The 15986-nt window shown below is 43.0% G+C and overlaps 1 protein-coding gene across 4 annotated transcripts in view; it reads right to left on the bottom strand.

Moving 5' to 3' along the window:
* IPO11 (importin 11) overlaps positions 1-15986 on the bottom strand; it is a 297819-nt gene that overhangs the window by 118429 nt on the left and 163404 nt on the right. For all 4 annotated transcript variants that reach the window (XR_012158885.1, XM_073344033.1, XM_073344034.1 and 1 more), the window contains one exon: positions 1315-1394. Coding sequence is in view for 3 of the 4 variants with exons in the window: in XM_073344033.1 (XP_073200134.1) it covers positions 1315-1394 (80 nt within the window). In the remaining variant the exon portion in view is untranslated. The remainder of the gene's footprint in view (positions 1-1314; positions 1395-15986) is intronic.

The following is a 15986-nucleotide window of genomic DNA, read 5'->3' as shown; positions in this document are numbered from 1 at the left end:
TTTGACTTTTCTGCTTATTAAAGAAATTAAAATTATAGGATCAATATACACCTTATTTTAGTAATAGCTATTTAATAAGCAAATTAAGTTCCAAATTAAGCTTTATCAAAGTACAGGAATAAATTTAGATAAAAGAATGAACAAAGCCCAACTTTTCTCAATTTTTCTGTATTTTACATCTTTCTTCTTGCAAAAACAGAGAGATTTAGGGGATGGCGTAACAAACAGGTCTGATTTCCTTCTCTCACAGTTAAAAATAGCCTAACAGGTGACAGTTCAGATTGTCTCAATTACAGTGAAATGGGGGATTCTACGCTACTCAAGCAATAACCAGTTCAAGTGACAGAGGATGGTTGACCAGAAAACAAATGTAATGCAGTCAATTTTATTAAAATGAAAACTTCCCTTTTCTTTCCAATAAACCCTAGTTGATTCTGGATACATTAATTCTACTTCTGCACAGCTGAGCATCACATAGGCTATTCCTGACAACCCATATATAAATTTAAAAAAATACTTCTTGCACATCTCTTACACTCCTATTTAAAACGAAAGGAATTCAACCTTTGAGTTACGATCAAAATGGAATAGGAAGGGAGGCACAACAGAGAAAGAGATGGACTAGGATCATTTTATAGTTAAGTCACTGCGCTTGAAATCAGATGATCTCGATTCAATTCCCACCTCCGCCACAGAATTCCTCAGATGCTTTGGGAAAGTCATTTAGGCCCAGATTTTTAAAAGTATTTAGGCACTTAGCGCCCATTGATTTCAATACCTTCAAAAATCTGATCCTTAATCTCTGGGTCTAAATTCCCCATCTATAAAATGAGAATACAGTACTACCAACTTCCTTCCTCAGTCTGTCTTGCCTAATTAAATTGTAAACTCTTTCGGAGAAGGGATTATCACTTACTATGTATGTATACAGCACCTAGCACAATGTTTTGTTTCAGAACTAACTTGGTGCCTGTGGGCACTAGTATAATAAAAACATTATTATTATTTTTATTAAAAATTTCAAACTATTGTTCCCTAATAAGAATGTTTCAATGGATATTTTAAAATTGTAAATATGGTTAATATAATGCTGTATAAGTCTAGAAACCAGAATTTTCAACTACATTATTTTACTGAAAGCCCACAATGTGCAATGAATCAGTTATTACAGCAAAATAATATTTTGATATGAAAAATATGTTGTGATATAGGAAAAAGTAGAAAAGTGTCTTTTGGCACAATACACTACTAACAATCAAAATTAAATGGTGAACACAAAGCTTCACAAAATAGTAACTTCATTTCCCCACATACCTGTAGAAATTCAGAAGATGATAAAAAAATATAAGCATTGATGATCTTAAAGCAGGTTCTGAGGTTTTCTGAACTTAGCTCTGCAAAAATAAGTGTCAGATGATTCAGTGTCTTTGCCAACAAACTATTTTACAAGGATTTAACTAAAACAATTAACTTTTTAAACAATTAGTCATATTTACCTTTGTGTGATATTTGTTTGCTTTAGTTTCCTCTTATGGTTTTGTTATATCACAGAATTACTTACCTGGTAGGATATTATTTTCCAAATAAGTCAGTAATTACAGATCCATGTACCTGGATTCATACTCCCAATACATGGCTAATAAACTTTCTACAACCAAAACTTTGGGAAAAGCCACCTTGACAGCAAATGGTATATACCCATTAATTGAGGGGAAGTAAGTCTGCTCTCTAATATCCCATTCTATTTTTGAATGAAATATTACTACAAGCATTACAATACATCAACTGAGGGGAAAAGGCAGATGGGTGAGTAGAAATTTGTAATAAATTATTACCCTTTTAGTGTAATATTTTTCACAAAGGAAAATAATTAAGTTTATTTACCAGAAAAATGATTGCCTGTGTGGATATGCACAATTGGAATCTGTGTGGCACTTCAATACTTAGCAGTGTCCACTGAGGCCACACACACTACTCCTGGGTGAATTGTGTGCATCTGCAGACACGTGGAATTCCTCTGTCCCACATAATTTTGTATTTTCCTGCATGAAATACATTTTGCCTAAAAAGTGCTGCAGTTCTGCCTTTTGCCCACGAGAGACCACTGTGATGTCAGAACAACCCCTGGTGGGCAAAAGGGGGAACTGCGACACTTCTGGGGCAGAATATATTTTCTAGGGGGAAAAAAAGTTATGCCCAGTGCTGCTGAATTCCCCGAAGATTGGAAGTTCATCACAGCACCCTGCCTGCAGAACCAGGTTAGGACAGAGTGGGGCACACAGGGCTTTGGGGGGAGGGGGTCACAGACTGGAGTTCAGAATGGCTTGTGGAGGGGACACACTGGGGCATGGGCTTAGGAGCTCATATGATGACAGCATTGAGCCTGGGGACAGGAGAAGGGGGTTGCAGAGACCATGGGGTTGGGGGCTGTGGGGACAGGGGCAGATGTGCCTGCCTAAATGAGAGAGGGCTTGGGTCAGCCAGGGTTTGCATCAGGAGAGGCTTCCCAGCTACTTAGGAATCTCCCTCCCCCCCCCCCCCGCCCCCCCAAAAAACCAAAAAACCTACCACCCACACCCAACAGGTTCAGTCCTAGGCTCCTTCCCTCTCCCTCAGCTCCCCCACTAATCCTGGCTCCTCCAAGCCTTTGCACTGCTTCTGACAGGTGCAGGAAATACAGTTCTGTATTAGAATTTAAATGAATTACTCAAAGTTCTGTATTAATATGCCTAGTAAGGAATCTATTTGTAAAAAAAAAAAAATTTTTTTTTTTTGGTCTGCATTGTTAGACATACTTGCCGACAAATATTTTGAAATAAATTATCAAAATAATTGAAACTGGCATGCTTATATTATGTTATTTTGACAAATAAAATTTTCAAATATTGTGTGCAGAATTTTCAATTTTTTGGCACAGAATTCTCCCAGGAGTAACACATGCATCATAGCAGCACCCCACAAAAGTGAGAAACAACAGTTTCAATTGCCACTCTGTTCCTTCAACTTATTCAGGAATCCATTTAAGAATCACCAAAAAAAAAAATGAATGAAGAGGTGGGATCTATACATGCAGTCTTCTTGAACTACAGTTACTGGTAAGTAATCTCCCTCTTTCTCTCTCAAAAAGTATCTGTAGATTAAGCAGCAATGATAAACACCTTATACAAAGGTTTCAGAGCAGCAGCCGTGTTAGTCTGTATTCGCAAAAAGAAAAGGAGGACTTGTGGCACCTTAGAGACTCTAAGGTGCCACAAGTCCTCCTTTTCTTTTTACCCCTATACAAAGCAAATCTGAGTAGAGCTAGTGAAACAAAGATTGCAGGACTGCTCTTCCAAACTGGACTTCAGAGCTAGCTGTCAAGTCAAGAGAATACGGAGTAAATGTACTGAGTTTCAGGTACCTGCCTTGCATATTTCAGTGATGGAGACATTCTAGAGATCTTATATAGGCTTCAGGTACTGATAGCCAACAGATTTGTATGAGACGCAGTTTGAAGAAAAAAGGAACAAAGAGGAAAAACAAAAAGTAAAAATGTGATGAAGTTTCAATAAAAAGCTTAACTAAAACAGCAGCTCTATTACGCAACATCTTCAATTAAATCATGCATAACAGACACTTATCTTTTACAGTTCAGAGTTGCTACCTAGACTTCATTTTCTCCCAATCTGTGGTCTTTTATCAGACATAGAACTGATTCATATTGATTTTAACTAAGCTTTGGATCAGGAATAATTGCAGCTTTAAAATAAAGTGCACACATTTCAGTCTGCTATTTTATTGAGTTGCCAAATGATCTAATTTTTACTTAAGGGCTTTTGTCTGTGCAATGTAGCCTCCTCCTGATTTCCACAGAGGTCCTCAAGCAAACAAAAGTTTCTCAACCTTTTTCTGGGTCTACTCCAGATATTAGCAGCCAACCATATCTCTAAGAATCCACTCCTAAGACTGCAACCCTCATCACTGTGACTCCCACTTCATACACATGTTTGTAAAGTATAAGCCTACAACTCAAACTGCCCTTTGGCCACATGGGCTGGGCAGGTAAGGTAGCAGTTGTACATTGGCAAATTGTTTGAGAAAAGATCGGCACTGAACCTCAGGGTTCTGGGTTCAGTTCGTCTTCCCCCTAAACCATAGCTTCTCCTCAATCACTAAGCTCTTGTGTGGAGGTATGAAACCATTAGAAATATCCTTGAGCAAAATGTACTGTCTTTGACCACCTGAGGGTGGGGAAAGCAGAGAAGTATGAGTTATTTACACATCTTTCAACAAATCAAAAATATGATGCAACTAAACAGTAATCTTACTTAAAAGGTGATCCAGGTGCCTATTGATCTTTGTTCTTGCAAGTGTCTACATCAGGGGTCGGCAACCTTTCAGAAGTGGTGTGCCAAGTCTTCATTTATTCACTCTAATTTAAGGTTTCGCATGCCAGTAATACATTTTAACGTTTTTAGAAGGTCTCTTTCTAAAAGTCTATAATATATAACAAAACTATTGTTGTATGTAAAGTAAATAAGGTTTTTAAAATATTTAAGAAGCTTCATTTAAAATTAAATTAAAATGCAGTGTCCCCTGGACCGGTGGCCAGGACCCAGGCAATGTGAGTGCCACTGAAAATCAGCTCGCGTGCCGCCTTTGGCATGTGTGCCATAGGTTGCCTATCCCTGGTCTAGATCTTTGTTCTTGCAAGTGTCTACACTGGCTACACTTGTTAAAAAGGTAATAATCACTCTTAAAAGACATATTCAAATAATACAAAAATATGACTATGAATCACAATGTAAAGGAAATCATTAAAAAAATCTGACTGCTTTTAATCATGCGTTAGGTCTCCTTCACTGAGTAATACCATGTATAAGACCCTTACAAAACGCCCTATGCAACATGGGAGAGGCTAGGCAACTAAAAATGGTTATTCCCCTGGGCTGTAAAATTGCAGCTGGAATGGAGGTCAAGTCTGCTAGCAGGAATGTTTGGTAGCTAGAAGGGCAATCAGCACTTCTTGGGAAAAATCACGAGAGGAAACAACAAATGGGTTTGGAGGTACTGGTGCTTGAAGGATTGCTGGTGGGTTAGGAATCCGAGGAAAGAAGGGCAACTGCTTCTACAGTGAGCATTGTTAACTACAAAACTTAATAGCACTGCACTGCAATTTATAGTCAACATATTCATATGTAGTCATTAATCAAAGCAAGCACAGAACTCTGCAGTAAATCTACTGATATCTATCAACACACTTCTTGATAACCAGATGCATATTTTGCACAAAGTATCTTTAATCCTATTTATGCCACTCCTTTACATCTTTACTGAAGGAAAACATACTAGCATGAGGAAAAACATGTCACAGGTCAAGATTTTTAAACAAAAATGGACACATTGCTAAAGAGGAGTACACAAGAATAGCACAAGCATGTACGAACAAAATCAGAAAGGCTGAGAACTTGTCTATACTTAAAAGGCTGCAGCAGCACTTCAGTGAAGATGCTACCTAAACCAACAGGAAAGCTTCTCCCATTGGCGCAGGTAATTCACCTCCCTGAAAGGCAGTGGCTATGTCAGTGGGAAAAGCCCTCAAATCGACATATTGCTGTCAAACTGGGAATTAGTCAGTATAAGTGTGTGGATTTTCCACAACGCTGAGTAATGTAGTTAAACCAACATAAATTGCTAGTGTATACCAGGCCTGAGGAATAAATGGAGTTACACCTAACAAGAGACATAAGACAATAAGGGTATGTCTACAATACGAAATTAGGTTGACTTTATAGAAGTCGATTTTAAGAAAGTGATTTTATACAGTTGATTGTGTGTGTCCCCACTAAGCACATTAAGCTGGCGGAGCACGTCCACAGTACTGAGGCGAGCATCAACTTTTGGAGCATTGCACTGTGGGTAGCTATCCCACAGTTCCTGCAGTCTCCGCCGCCCATTGGAATACTGGGTTAAGCTCCCAATGCCTGATGGGGCAAAAACATTGACGCGGGTGGTTTTGGGTACGTCGTCAGTCGCCCCTCCCTCCATGAAAGCAACAGCAGACAATCGTTTCGCGGCCTTTTTCCATGTGGGAGCCATACTGCTTTCAGCAGACGGTGCAGTAGGACTGCTAACCATAGTCATCGAACTACCGCTTCCGCTGCCACTCTGCTCTTCTGCTAGTCTCGACAGCGAATTTCTCCATATTGTCTCTCATGGGCTCCCGCTTCCGCTGCAACTCTGCTCTCATGAATCCACCTCGCAGGTCGTCAGCCACCGCTTCCGCTACCACTCTGCTCTCCTGCTGGTCTCGCAGGGCCGCTTCCACTGCAATTCTGCTCGGCTGCTCTTGTCTCGCCATAACACGGCAAGCGTTCAGCCCACTCATCTATTGTGTCCTGGCAGCAGATGGTGCAGTAGGTCTGCAAACCATCGTCACTGAACGACCGCTTCCGCTGCCACTCTGCTCTCCTGCAGACGCCATACCATAGCAAGCATGGAGCCTGCTCAGATCACCGTGGCAGTTATGAGCATTGTAAATATCTCGCGCATTATCATGCAGTATATGCAGAACCAGAACCTGCAAAAGCAGGTGAGGAGGCAATGGCAGCGCGGTGACGAGAGTGATGAGGACGTGGACACAGACTTCTCTCAAAGCACGGGCCCCAGCAATTTGGCCATCCTGGTGGTAATGGGGCAGGCTCATGCCATGGAACGCCAATTCTGGGCCCGTGAAACAAGCACAGACTGGTGGGACCACATAGTGTTGCAGGTGTGGGATGATTTCCAGTGGCTGCGAAACTTTCGCATGCTTAAGGGCACTTTCATGGGAACTTTGTAACTTGCTGTCCCTTGCCCTGAAGGGCCAGAATACCAAGATCACAAGCAAGTGGTGATAGCCCTCTGGAAGCTTGCAACGCCAGACAGCTACCGGTCAGTCAGGAATCAATTTGGAGTGGGCAAATCTACTGTGGGGGCTGCTGTGATCCAAGTAGCCAGCACAATCACTGAGCTGCTGCTATCAAGGGTAGCGACTCTCGAAAATTTGCAGGTTATAGCGGATGGCTTTGCTGCAATGGGATTCCCTAACTGTGGTGGGGCCATAGACGGAATGCATATCCCTATCTTGGGACCGGACCACCAAGGCAGCCAGTACATAAACCAAAAGGGGTACTTTTCAATGGTGCTGCAAGCACTGGTAGATCACAAGGAACGTTTCACCAACATCAACGTGGGATGGCCGGGAAAGGTACATGACGCTCGCATCTTCAGGAACTCTGGTCTGTTTCAAAAGCTGCAGGAAGGGACTTTATTCCCAGACCAGATAATAACTGTTGGGGATGTTGAAATGCCTATAGTTATCCTTGGGGACCCAGCCTACCCCTTAATGCCATGGCTCATGAAGCCGTATGCAGGCAGCCTGGACAGTAGTCAGGAGCTGTTCAACTATAGGCTGAGCAAGTGCAGAATGGTGGTAGAATGTGCATTTGGACGTTTAAAAGCATGCTGGCGCAGTTTACTGACTCGGTTAGACCTCAGTGAAACCAATATTCCCACCGTTATTACTGCTTGCTGTGTTCTCCACAATATCCGTGAGAGTAAGGAGGAGACGTTTATGGCGGGGTGGGAAGTTGAGGCAAATCGCCTGGCCGCTGATTATGTGCAGCCAGACACCAGGGCGATTAGAAGAGCACAGCAGGGCACGCTGCGCATCAGAGAAGCTTTGAAAACCAGTTTCATGGCTGACCAGGCTATGGTGTGACAGTTCTGTTTGTTTCTCCTTGATGATAACCCGCCCCCTTGGTTCACTCTACTTCCCTGTAAGCCACTTGCCCTCCCCTTTGATCACTGCTTGCAGAGGCAATAAAGTCATTGTTGTTTCAAATTCATGCATTCTTTATTAATTTGTCACACAAATAGGGGGATAACTGCCAAGGTAGTCTGGGAGGGGTGGGGGAAGAGGGAAGCACAGGTTGGGGTGGGGGAGGAGAGGAAGAGGGAAGGACAAGGCCACACTGCATTTCAAAACTTATTGAATGCCAGCCTTCTGTTGGTTGGGCAGTCCTCTGGGGTGGAGTGGTTGGATACCCAGAGGGTGCCCCTCTCCCCCACGCGTTCTTGGGCATCTGGGTGAGGAGGCTATGGAACTTTGGGAGGAGGGCAGTTGATTACACAGGGGCTGCAGTGGCAGCCTGTTCCTTTCCTGCACCTCAACCATACACCGGAGCATATCAATTTGATCCTCCAGTAGCCTCAACATTGTATCCTGCCTCCTCTCATCATGCTTCCGCCACCTTTCCTCTTGATACCGCCACCTCTCCTGTTGCTCCTGCCACATGTCCTCTCGCACATCCCTCCTGTCCTCGTGTTCATTTTGTGCTTTCCTGGACTCTACCATTGTCTGCCTCCATGCATTCTGCTGGGCTCTTTCAGTTTGGGTGGACTGCATGAGCTCAGAGAACATTTCATCGCGAGTGCATTTTTTTCACCTTCTTATCTGTGCTAGACTCTGGGACGGAGATGCTAGTCGCAGCGTTGAAACATTTGCAGCTGTGGGAGGGAAAAAAGGGAGATTAAAATTGAAAAAGACACATTGGCCATTTAAAAGGAGGGGCTGATGTTTTTGGGTTAACGTGCAGCACAAACCCCCCCTCCCTTTTCTCTGGGATGAGCGCTTCACCCCTCCCCCCACCGCACAGCTAATAGCAGGGATGATTTCTTTTCAGCTACAGGCAAACAGCCCAACAGGAACGCCCACCTCTGAATGTCCCCTGAATAAAATTCCCCTATTTCAACCAGATGACCATGAATGATAACACCCTCCTGAGGATAACACAGAAAGATAAAGAACGGATGTTGCTTGAATGCCAGCAAGCACCAGGACCACACGCCACCATGCTTTCTTATGCAATGATTCCAGACTTCGTGCTACTGGCCTGCCGTGGTAAAGTGTCCTACCATGGAGGACGCAATAAGGCTGCCCTCCCCAGAAACCTTTTGCAAAGGCTTTGGGAGTACCTCCAGGACAGCTTCATTGAGATGTCCCTGGAGGATTTCTGCCCCCTCCCCAGACATCTGAACAGACTTTTCCAGTAACTGTACTGGCCGCGAATGCATCCCAAGTCTTCAGGGCAAAGTAATCATTCAACACGCTTGCTTTTAAACCGTGAATTATTATTTACAAAGATACACTCACCAGAGCTGCCTTCTCTGCCTTCAAGGTCCAGGAGCCCGGGTTGGGAAGGTATTGGATCCATGGTGATAAACAGTTCCTGGCTGTCAGGGAGAACGGTTTCTCCGCTTGCCTGGTGTGTGCTATCATCTTCCTTGTCCCCAAAATCCTCATCCCTGTTGCGTGAGACTCCCCCCTTGGAGGAGTCCACGTACAGGGGTGAGGCAGTGGTAGGGCCCCCCCCAAGAATTGCATGCAGCTCATCATAGAAGTGGCATGTCTGGGGCTCTGACCCCGAGTGGGCGTTTGCCTCTTGGGTTTTTTGGTACGCTAGCCTAAGGTCCTTAAGTTTCACGTGGCACTGCTGCGGGTCCCTGTGATAGTCTCTGTCCTTCAGCCCTTGGAGATTCTTTCAAATATTTTGGCATTTCTTCTTTTGGAATGGAGTTCTGATAGCATGAATTCGTCTCCCCATACAGCGATCAGATCCAATACCTCCCATTTGGTCCATGATGGAGCTCTTTTGCGATTCTGGGACTCCATGGTCACCTCTGCTGATGAGATTTGCACGGTCACCTGTGCTGATCAGTTTGCCACACTGGCCAAACAGGAAATGAAATTCAAAAGTTTGCAGGGCTTTTCCTGTCTACCTGGCCACTCTACCGAGTTCAGAGTGCTGCCCAGAGCGGTCACAATGGAGCACTGTGGGATAGCTCCCGGAGGCCAATACCATTGAATTGCGTCCACACTAACCCAAATTCGACCCAGCAATGTCGATTTCAGCACTAATCCCCTTGTGGGAGAGGAGTACAGAAATCGATTTTAAGCACCCATTAAGTCAACAAAAATGGCTTCGTTGTGTGGACGGGTGCAGGGTTAAATCGATCTAACGTTGCTAAATTCGACCTAAACTTGTAGCGTAGACCAGGGCTAAGAATAGGTTCTTTAAACACATTAGGAGCAAGAGAAATACTAAGGAAAGTGTAGGTGCTCTACATAGCAGGGAAGGAGGCTAATAACTGATAACATTAATAACGCTGAGGTGTTTAATGCCTGTTTTGCTTCAGTCTTCACTAAAAAGGTTAATGGTGACCAGATATTAATATTAACAAGTAGGGGGAAGGAATGCAGACAAAGTAGTGAAAGAACAGTTTAAAGACTATTTAGATAAGTTAAGTATATTCAAGGCAGCAGGTCCTGATGAAATTCATCCTAGGATACTTAAGGAACTAGCTGAAGCAATCTTGGAACTATTAGCAATTATCCTGGGGGGAACAAAGAGGATCCGGGAAATTACAGTCAGCCTAACTTCGACCCCTGGAAAGATAATGGAACAAATTAGTAAACAATCAATTTCTAAGCACTGGGACGATAGCCAGTATGGATTTGTCAAGAACAAATCCTGCCAAGCCAACCTAATTTCCTTCTTTGACAGGTTTGCTGGACTACTGGATCGGGAGGAAGCAGTAGAAGTAATATATCTTGAGTTAAGGCTTTGACAAGTCTCACATGACATTCTCATAAGCAAACTAGGGAAATTAGGTCTAGATGAAATTACGATAAATTAGCTCCACAACTAGCTGAAAAACTATACTCGAAGAGTAGTTATCAACAGTTTGCTGTCAAACTGGGCGGGTGTATCTATTGGGGCCCACAGTCCTGGGTCCAGTATTATTTAATATTTTCGATAATGGAATGGAGAATACGCTTATAAAATCTGCAGATGACATCAAGCTGAGAGGGGTTGCAAGCATCTTGGAGGACAGGATTAGAGTTCAAAATGATCATGACAAATTTGAGAATTGGTCTGAATTCAACAAGATGAAATTCAATATAGACACATGCAAAGTACTTCTCTTAGGAAGGAAAAAATCAAATGCACAACTATAAAATGGGAAATAACTGGCTTGGTGGTAGTACTGCAAAGAAGGATCTGAGGGTCATAGTGGATTACAAATTGAATATTGCCTCTATATAAATCCATGGTACGTCCACATCTTGAATATTGTTTGCAGATGTGGTCGGCCCACCTCAAAAAAGATATATTGGAATTGGAAAAGGTTCAGAAAAGGGCAACAGAAATGATTAGTTTCAGAGGAACAGCCGTGTTAGTCTGTATTCGCAAAAAGAAAAGGAGTACTTGTGGCACCTTAGAGACTAACCAATTTATTTGAGCATGAGCTTTCGTGAGCTACAGCTCACTTCATCAGATGTTTACCGTGGAAACTGCAGCAGACTTTATATACACACAGAAATCATGAAACAATACCTCCTCCCACCCCACTGTCCTGCTGGTAATAGCTTATCTAAAGTGATCAACAGGTGGGCCATTTCCAGCACAAATCCAGGTTTTCTCACCCTCCACCCCCCCACACAAATTCACTCTCCTGCTGGTGCTAGCCCATCCAAAGTGACAACTCTTTACATAATCAAGTCGGGCTATTTCCTGCATAGATCAAGGTTTTCTCACATCCCCCCCACCCCCATACACACACAAACTCACTCTCCTGCTGGTAATAGCTCATCTAAACTGACCATTCTCCAGGTTTAAATCCAAGTTAAACCAGAACATCTGGGGGGGGGGGTAGGAAAAAACAAGAGGAAACAGGCTACCTTGCATAATGACTTAGCCACTCCCAGTCTCTATTTAAGCCTAAATTAATAGTATCCAATTTGCAAATGAATTCCAATTCAGCAGTTTCTCGCTGGAGTCTGGATTTGAAGTTTTTTTGTTTTAAGATAGCGACCTTCATGTCTGTGATTGCGTGACCAGAGAGATTGAAGTGTTCTCCGACTGGTTTATGAATGTTATAATTCTTGACATCTGATTTGTGTCCATTTATTCTTTTACGTAGAGACTGTCCAGTTTGACCAATGTACATGGCAGAGGGGCATTGCTGGCACATGATGGCATAGATCACATTGGTGGATGTGCAGGTGAACGAGCCTCTGATAGTGTGGCTGATGTTATTAGGCCCTGTGATGGTGTCCCCTGAATAGATATGTGGGCACAATTGGCAACGGGCTTTGTTGCAAGGATAAGTTCCTGGGTTAGTGGTTCTGTTGTGTGGTATGTGGTTGTTGGTGAGTATTTGCTTCAGGTTGCGGGGCTGTCTGTAGGCAAGGACTGGCCTGTCTCCCAAGACTTGTGAGAGTGTTGGGTCATCCTTTAGGATAGGTTGTAGATCCTTAATAATGCGTTGGAGGGGTTTTAGTTGGGGGCTGAAGGTGACGGCTAGTGGCGTTCTGTTATTTTCTTTGTTAGGCCTGTCCTGTAGTAGGTAACTTCTGGGAACTCTTCTGGCTCTATCAATCTGTTTCTTTACTTCTGCAGGTGGGTATTGTAGTTGTAAGAAAGCTTGACAGAGATCTTGTAGGTGTTTGTCTCTGTCTGAGGGGTTGGAGCAAATGCGGTTGTATCGCAGAGCTTGGCTGTAGACGATGGATCGTGTGGTGTGGTCAGGGTGAAAGCTGGAGGCATGCAGGTAGGAATAGCGGTCAGTAGGTTTACGGTATAGGGTGGTGTTTATGTGGCCATTGTTTATTAGCACTGTAGTGTCCAGGAAGTGGATCTCTTGTGTGGACTGGACCAGGCTGAGGTTGGTGGTGGGATGGAAATTGTTGAAATCATGGTGGAATTCCTCAAGGGCTTCTTTTCCATGGGTCCAGATGATGAAGATGTCATCAATATAGCGCAAGTAGAGTAGGGGCTTTAGGGGACGAGAGTTGAGGAAGCGTTGTTCTAAATCAGCCATAAAAATGTTGGCATACTGTGGGGCCATGCGGGTACCCATAGCAGTGCCGCTGATCTGAAGGTATACATTGTCCCCAAATGTGAAATAGTTATGGGTAAGGACAAAGTCACAAAGTTCAGCCACCAGGTTAGCCGTGACATTATCGGGGATAGTGTTCTTGACGGCTTGTAGTCCATCTTTGTGTGGAATGTTGGTGTAGAGGGCTTCTACATCCATAGTAGCCAGGATGGTGTTATCAGGAAGATCACCGATGGATTGAAGTTTCCTCAGGAAGTCAGTGGTGTCTCGAAGGTAGCTGGGAGTGCTGGTAGCGTAGGGCCTGAGGAGGGAGTCTACATAGCCAGACAATCCTGCTGTCAGGGTGCCAATGCCTGAGATGATGGGGCGCCCAGGATTTCCAGGTTTATGGATCTTGGGTAGTAGATAGAATATCCCAGGTCGGGGTTCCAGGGGTGTGTCTGTGCGGATTTGATCTTGTGCTTTTTCAGGAAGTTTCTTGAGCAAATGCTGTAGTTGCTTTTGGTAACTCTCAGTGGGATCATAGGGTAATGGCTTGTAGAAACTCGTGTTGGAGAGCTGCCGAGCAGCCTCTTGTTCATATTCCGACCTATTCATGATGACAACAGCACCTCCTTTGTCAGCCTTTTTGATTATGATGTCAGAGTTGTTTCTGAGGCTGTGGATGGCATTGCGTTCCGCATGGCTGAGGTTATGGGGCAAGTGATGCTGCTTTTCCACAATTTCAGCCCGTGCACGTCGGCGGAAGCACTCTATGTAGAAGTCCAGTCTGCTGTTTCGACCTTCAGGAGGAGTCCATCTAGAATCCCTCTTTCTGTAGTGTTGGCAGGGAGACCTCTGTGGATTAGTATGTTGTTCAGAGGTATTTTGGAAATATTCCTTGAGACGGAGACGTCGAAAATAGGATTCTAGGTCACCACAGAACTGTATCATGTTCGTGGGGGTGGAGGGGCAGAAGGAGAGGCCCCGAGATAGAACAGCTGCTTCTGCTGGGCTGAGAGTATAGTTGGATAGGTTAACAATATTGCTAGGTGGGGTGAGGGAACCATTGCTGTGGCCCCTTGTAGCATGTAGTAGTTTAGAAAGTTTAACAGCTTCCGTATGAAGCGAGATTAATAAGACTGGGACTTTTCAGCTTGGAAAAGAGACCGTTAAAGGGAGATATGATTGAGGTCTATAAAATCATGACTGGCATAGAGAAAGTAGATAAGGAAGTGTTGTTTACTACTACTCATAACACAAGAACAAGGGGTCACCAAATGAAAATAATAGGTAGCATATTTAAAACAAATAAAAGGAAGTATTTCTTCACACAACACACAGTCAACCTACGGAACTCCTTGCCAGAGGATGTTGTGAAGGCCAAGACCATAACAAAAAAGAACTAGATAAATTCATGGAGGATAGGTCCATCAATGGCTATTAGCCAGGATGGGCAGGAATGGTGTCCCTAGCCTCTGTTTGCCAGAAGCTGGGAATGAGTGACAGGGGATTGATCACTTTATCATTACCTGTTCCGTTCATTCCCTCTGGGGCACCTGGCCACGGTCGGAAGACGGGATACTGGGCTAGATGGACCTTTGGTCTGACCCAGTAGGGCCATTCTTATGCATCAACAAGGTGATGCAGCTGAGAAAAAGTCTAATATCATTCTAGGGTGTATTAACCAAAGTTTTGTATGCAAAGCACAAGAGATAATTGCCACAGTCTACTTAGCAGTGGTGAGGCCTCAACTGGAGTACTGTATACAGTTCTGGGCACCACACTTTTGGAAAGATGCGGACAAACTGGAGAGTGTCCAGAGGAGAGCAACAAACATTATAAAAGGTTTAGAAAACCTGACTTATAAGATTAAAAAAGGGGCATGTTCTTAAAATGAACATGTGCTGAGCCATCATCTGAGACTGCTATAACATAAAATATATGACAGAAGGCGGGCAAATAGAGCCGTAGACATATCATTCTCCCCCAAGGAATTCAGTCAGCAGCACGGAAGCATGTCGTTTGCAATGGTGGCCAAAGCACGAAGGGGCATACGAATGTTTAGCATATTTGGCAAGTAAATACCTTGCAATGCTGGCTACAAAAGTCCCATGTGAACACCTGTTCTCACTTTCTGGTGACACTGTAAATAATTATCTCTCATAAATGTAAACAAACTTTTTTGTCTTCGAGATTGACTGAATGAGAAGTAGGACTGAGCAGACTTGTAGGCGCTAAAGTTTTACATTGTTTTGTTTTTGAGTGCAGTTATGTAACACAAAAATCTACATTTGTAAGCTGTACTTTCACGATAAATATGGCACTACCGTACTTTTATGAGGTGAACTGAAAAATACTGTTTCTTTTATCATTTTTACAGTGCAAATATTTGTAATAAAAATAATATAAAGTGAGCAGTGTACACTTTGTATTCTGTGTTGTAACTGAAATCAATATATTTGAAAATGTAAAAAACATTAAAAAAATTTAATAAATTTCAATTGGTATTCTATTGTTTAACGATGTGATTAAAACAGCAATTAATCGCGATTAATTTTTTCATTCATGATTAATTTTTTGAGTTAATCACGAGTTAACCACAATTATAGTGTACTTAAGAGTTTGAAATATCTTCAGTCATGTGAAAATTGAGTAGAGGTTGGAACCTATTTCCTTTTATTCCCATGGAACTCTATTTGGGAGGAAAGTGGATCAGTCACAGGTTAATATAACCACATAGATTAGCTAGCTAAATTCCTTCCTTAACTGTCTTCTTTTCTAAAATTCCTTCTAATTTAACTCTATTCTATATAAACATCCCTAAGCTAGAACAAACATTCCACATGCAACAAATAAAATGAATTTTGGTACAATGTATGGTATTAAACAAGAAACAATTAAAATCTGAGCCACATATTTTCAAAAGAGGCCTTTACCAAAAGCCAAACAGCATAAAGTACTGTAGGGAAACACCTAAGAGACAAACAGTGCATGAAATGAATCTTGAATTTCCAATTGGTTTAAGTCATTCAGGAGGAACAGATAAAAAGACTGCTGTCATATGGCTGCTGGCTACACCT

The sequence above is a fragment of the Lepidochelys kempii genome, chromosome 5 (assembly GCF_965140265.1).
Source record: "Lepidochelys kempii isolate rLepKem1 chromosome 5, rLepKem1.hap2, whole genome shotgun sequence".
Lineage (NCBI taxonomy): Eukaryota > Metazoa > Chordata > Testudines > Cheloniidae > Lepidochelys > Lepidochelys kempii.
This window is presented reverse-complemented; position numbering and strand designations above follow the sequence as displayed.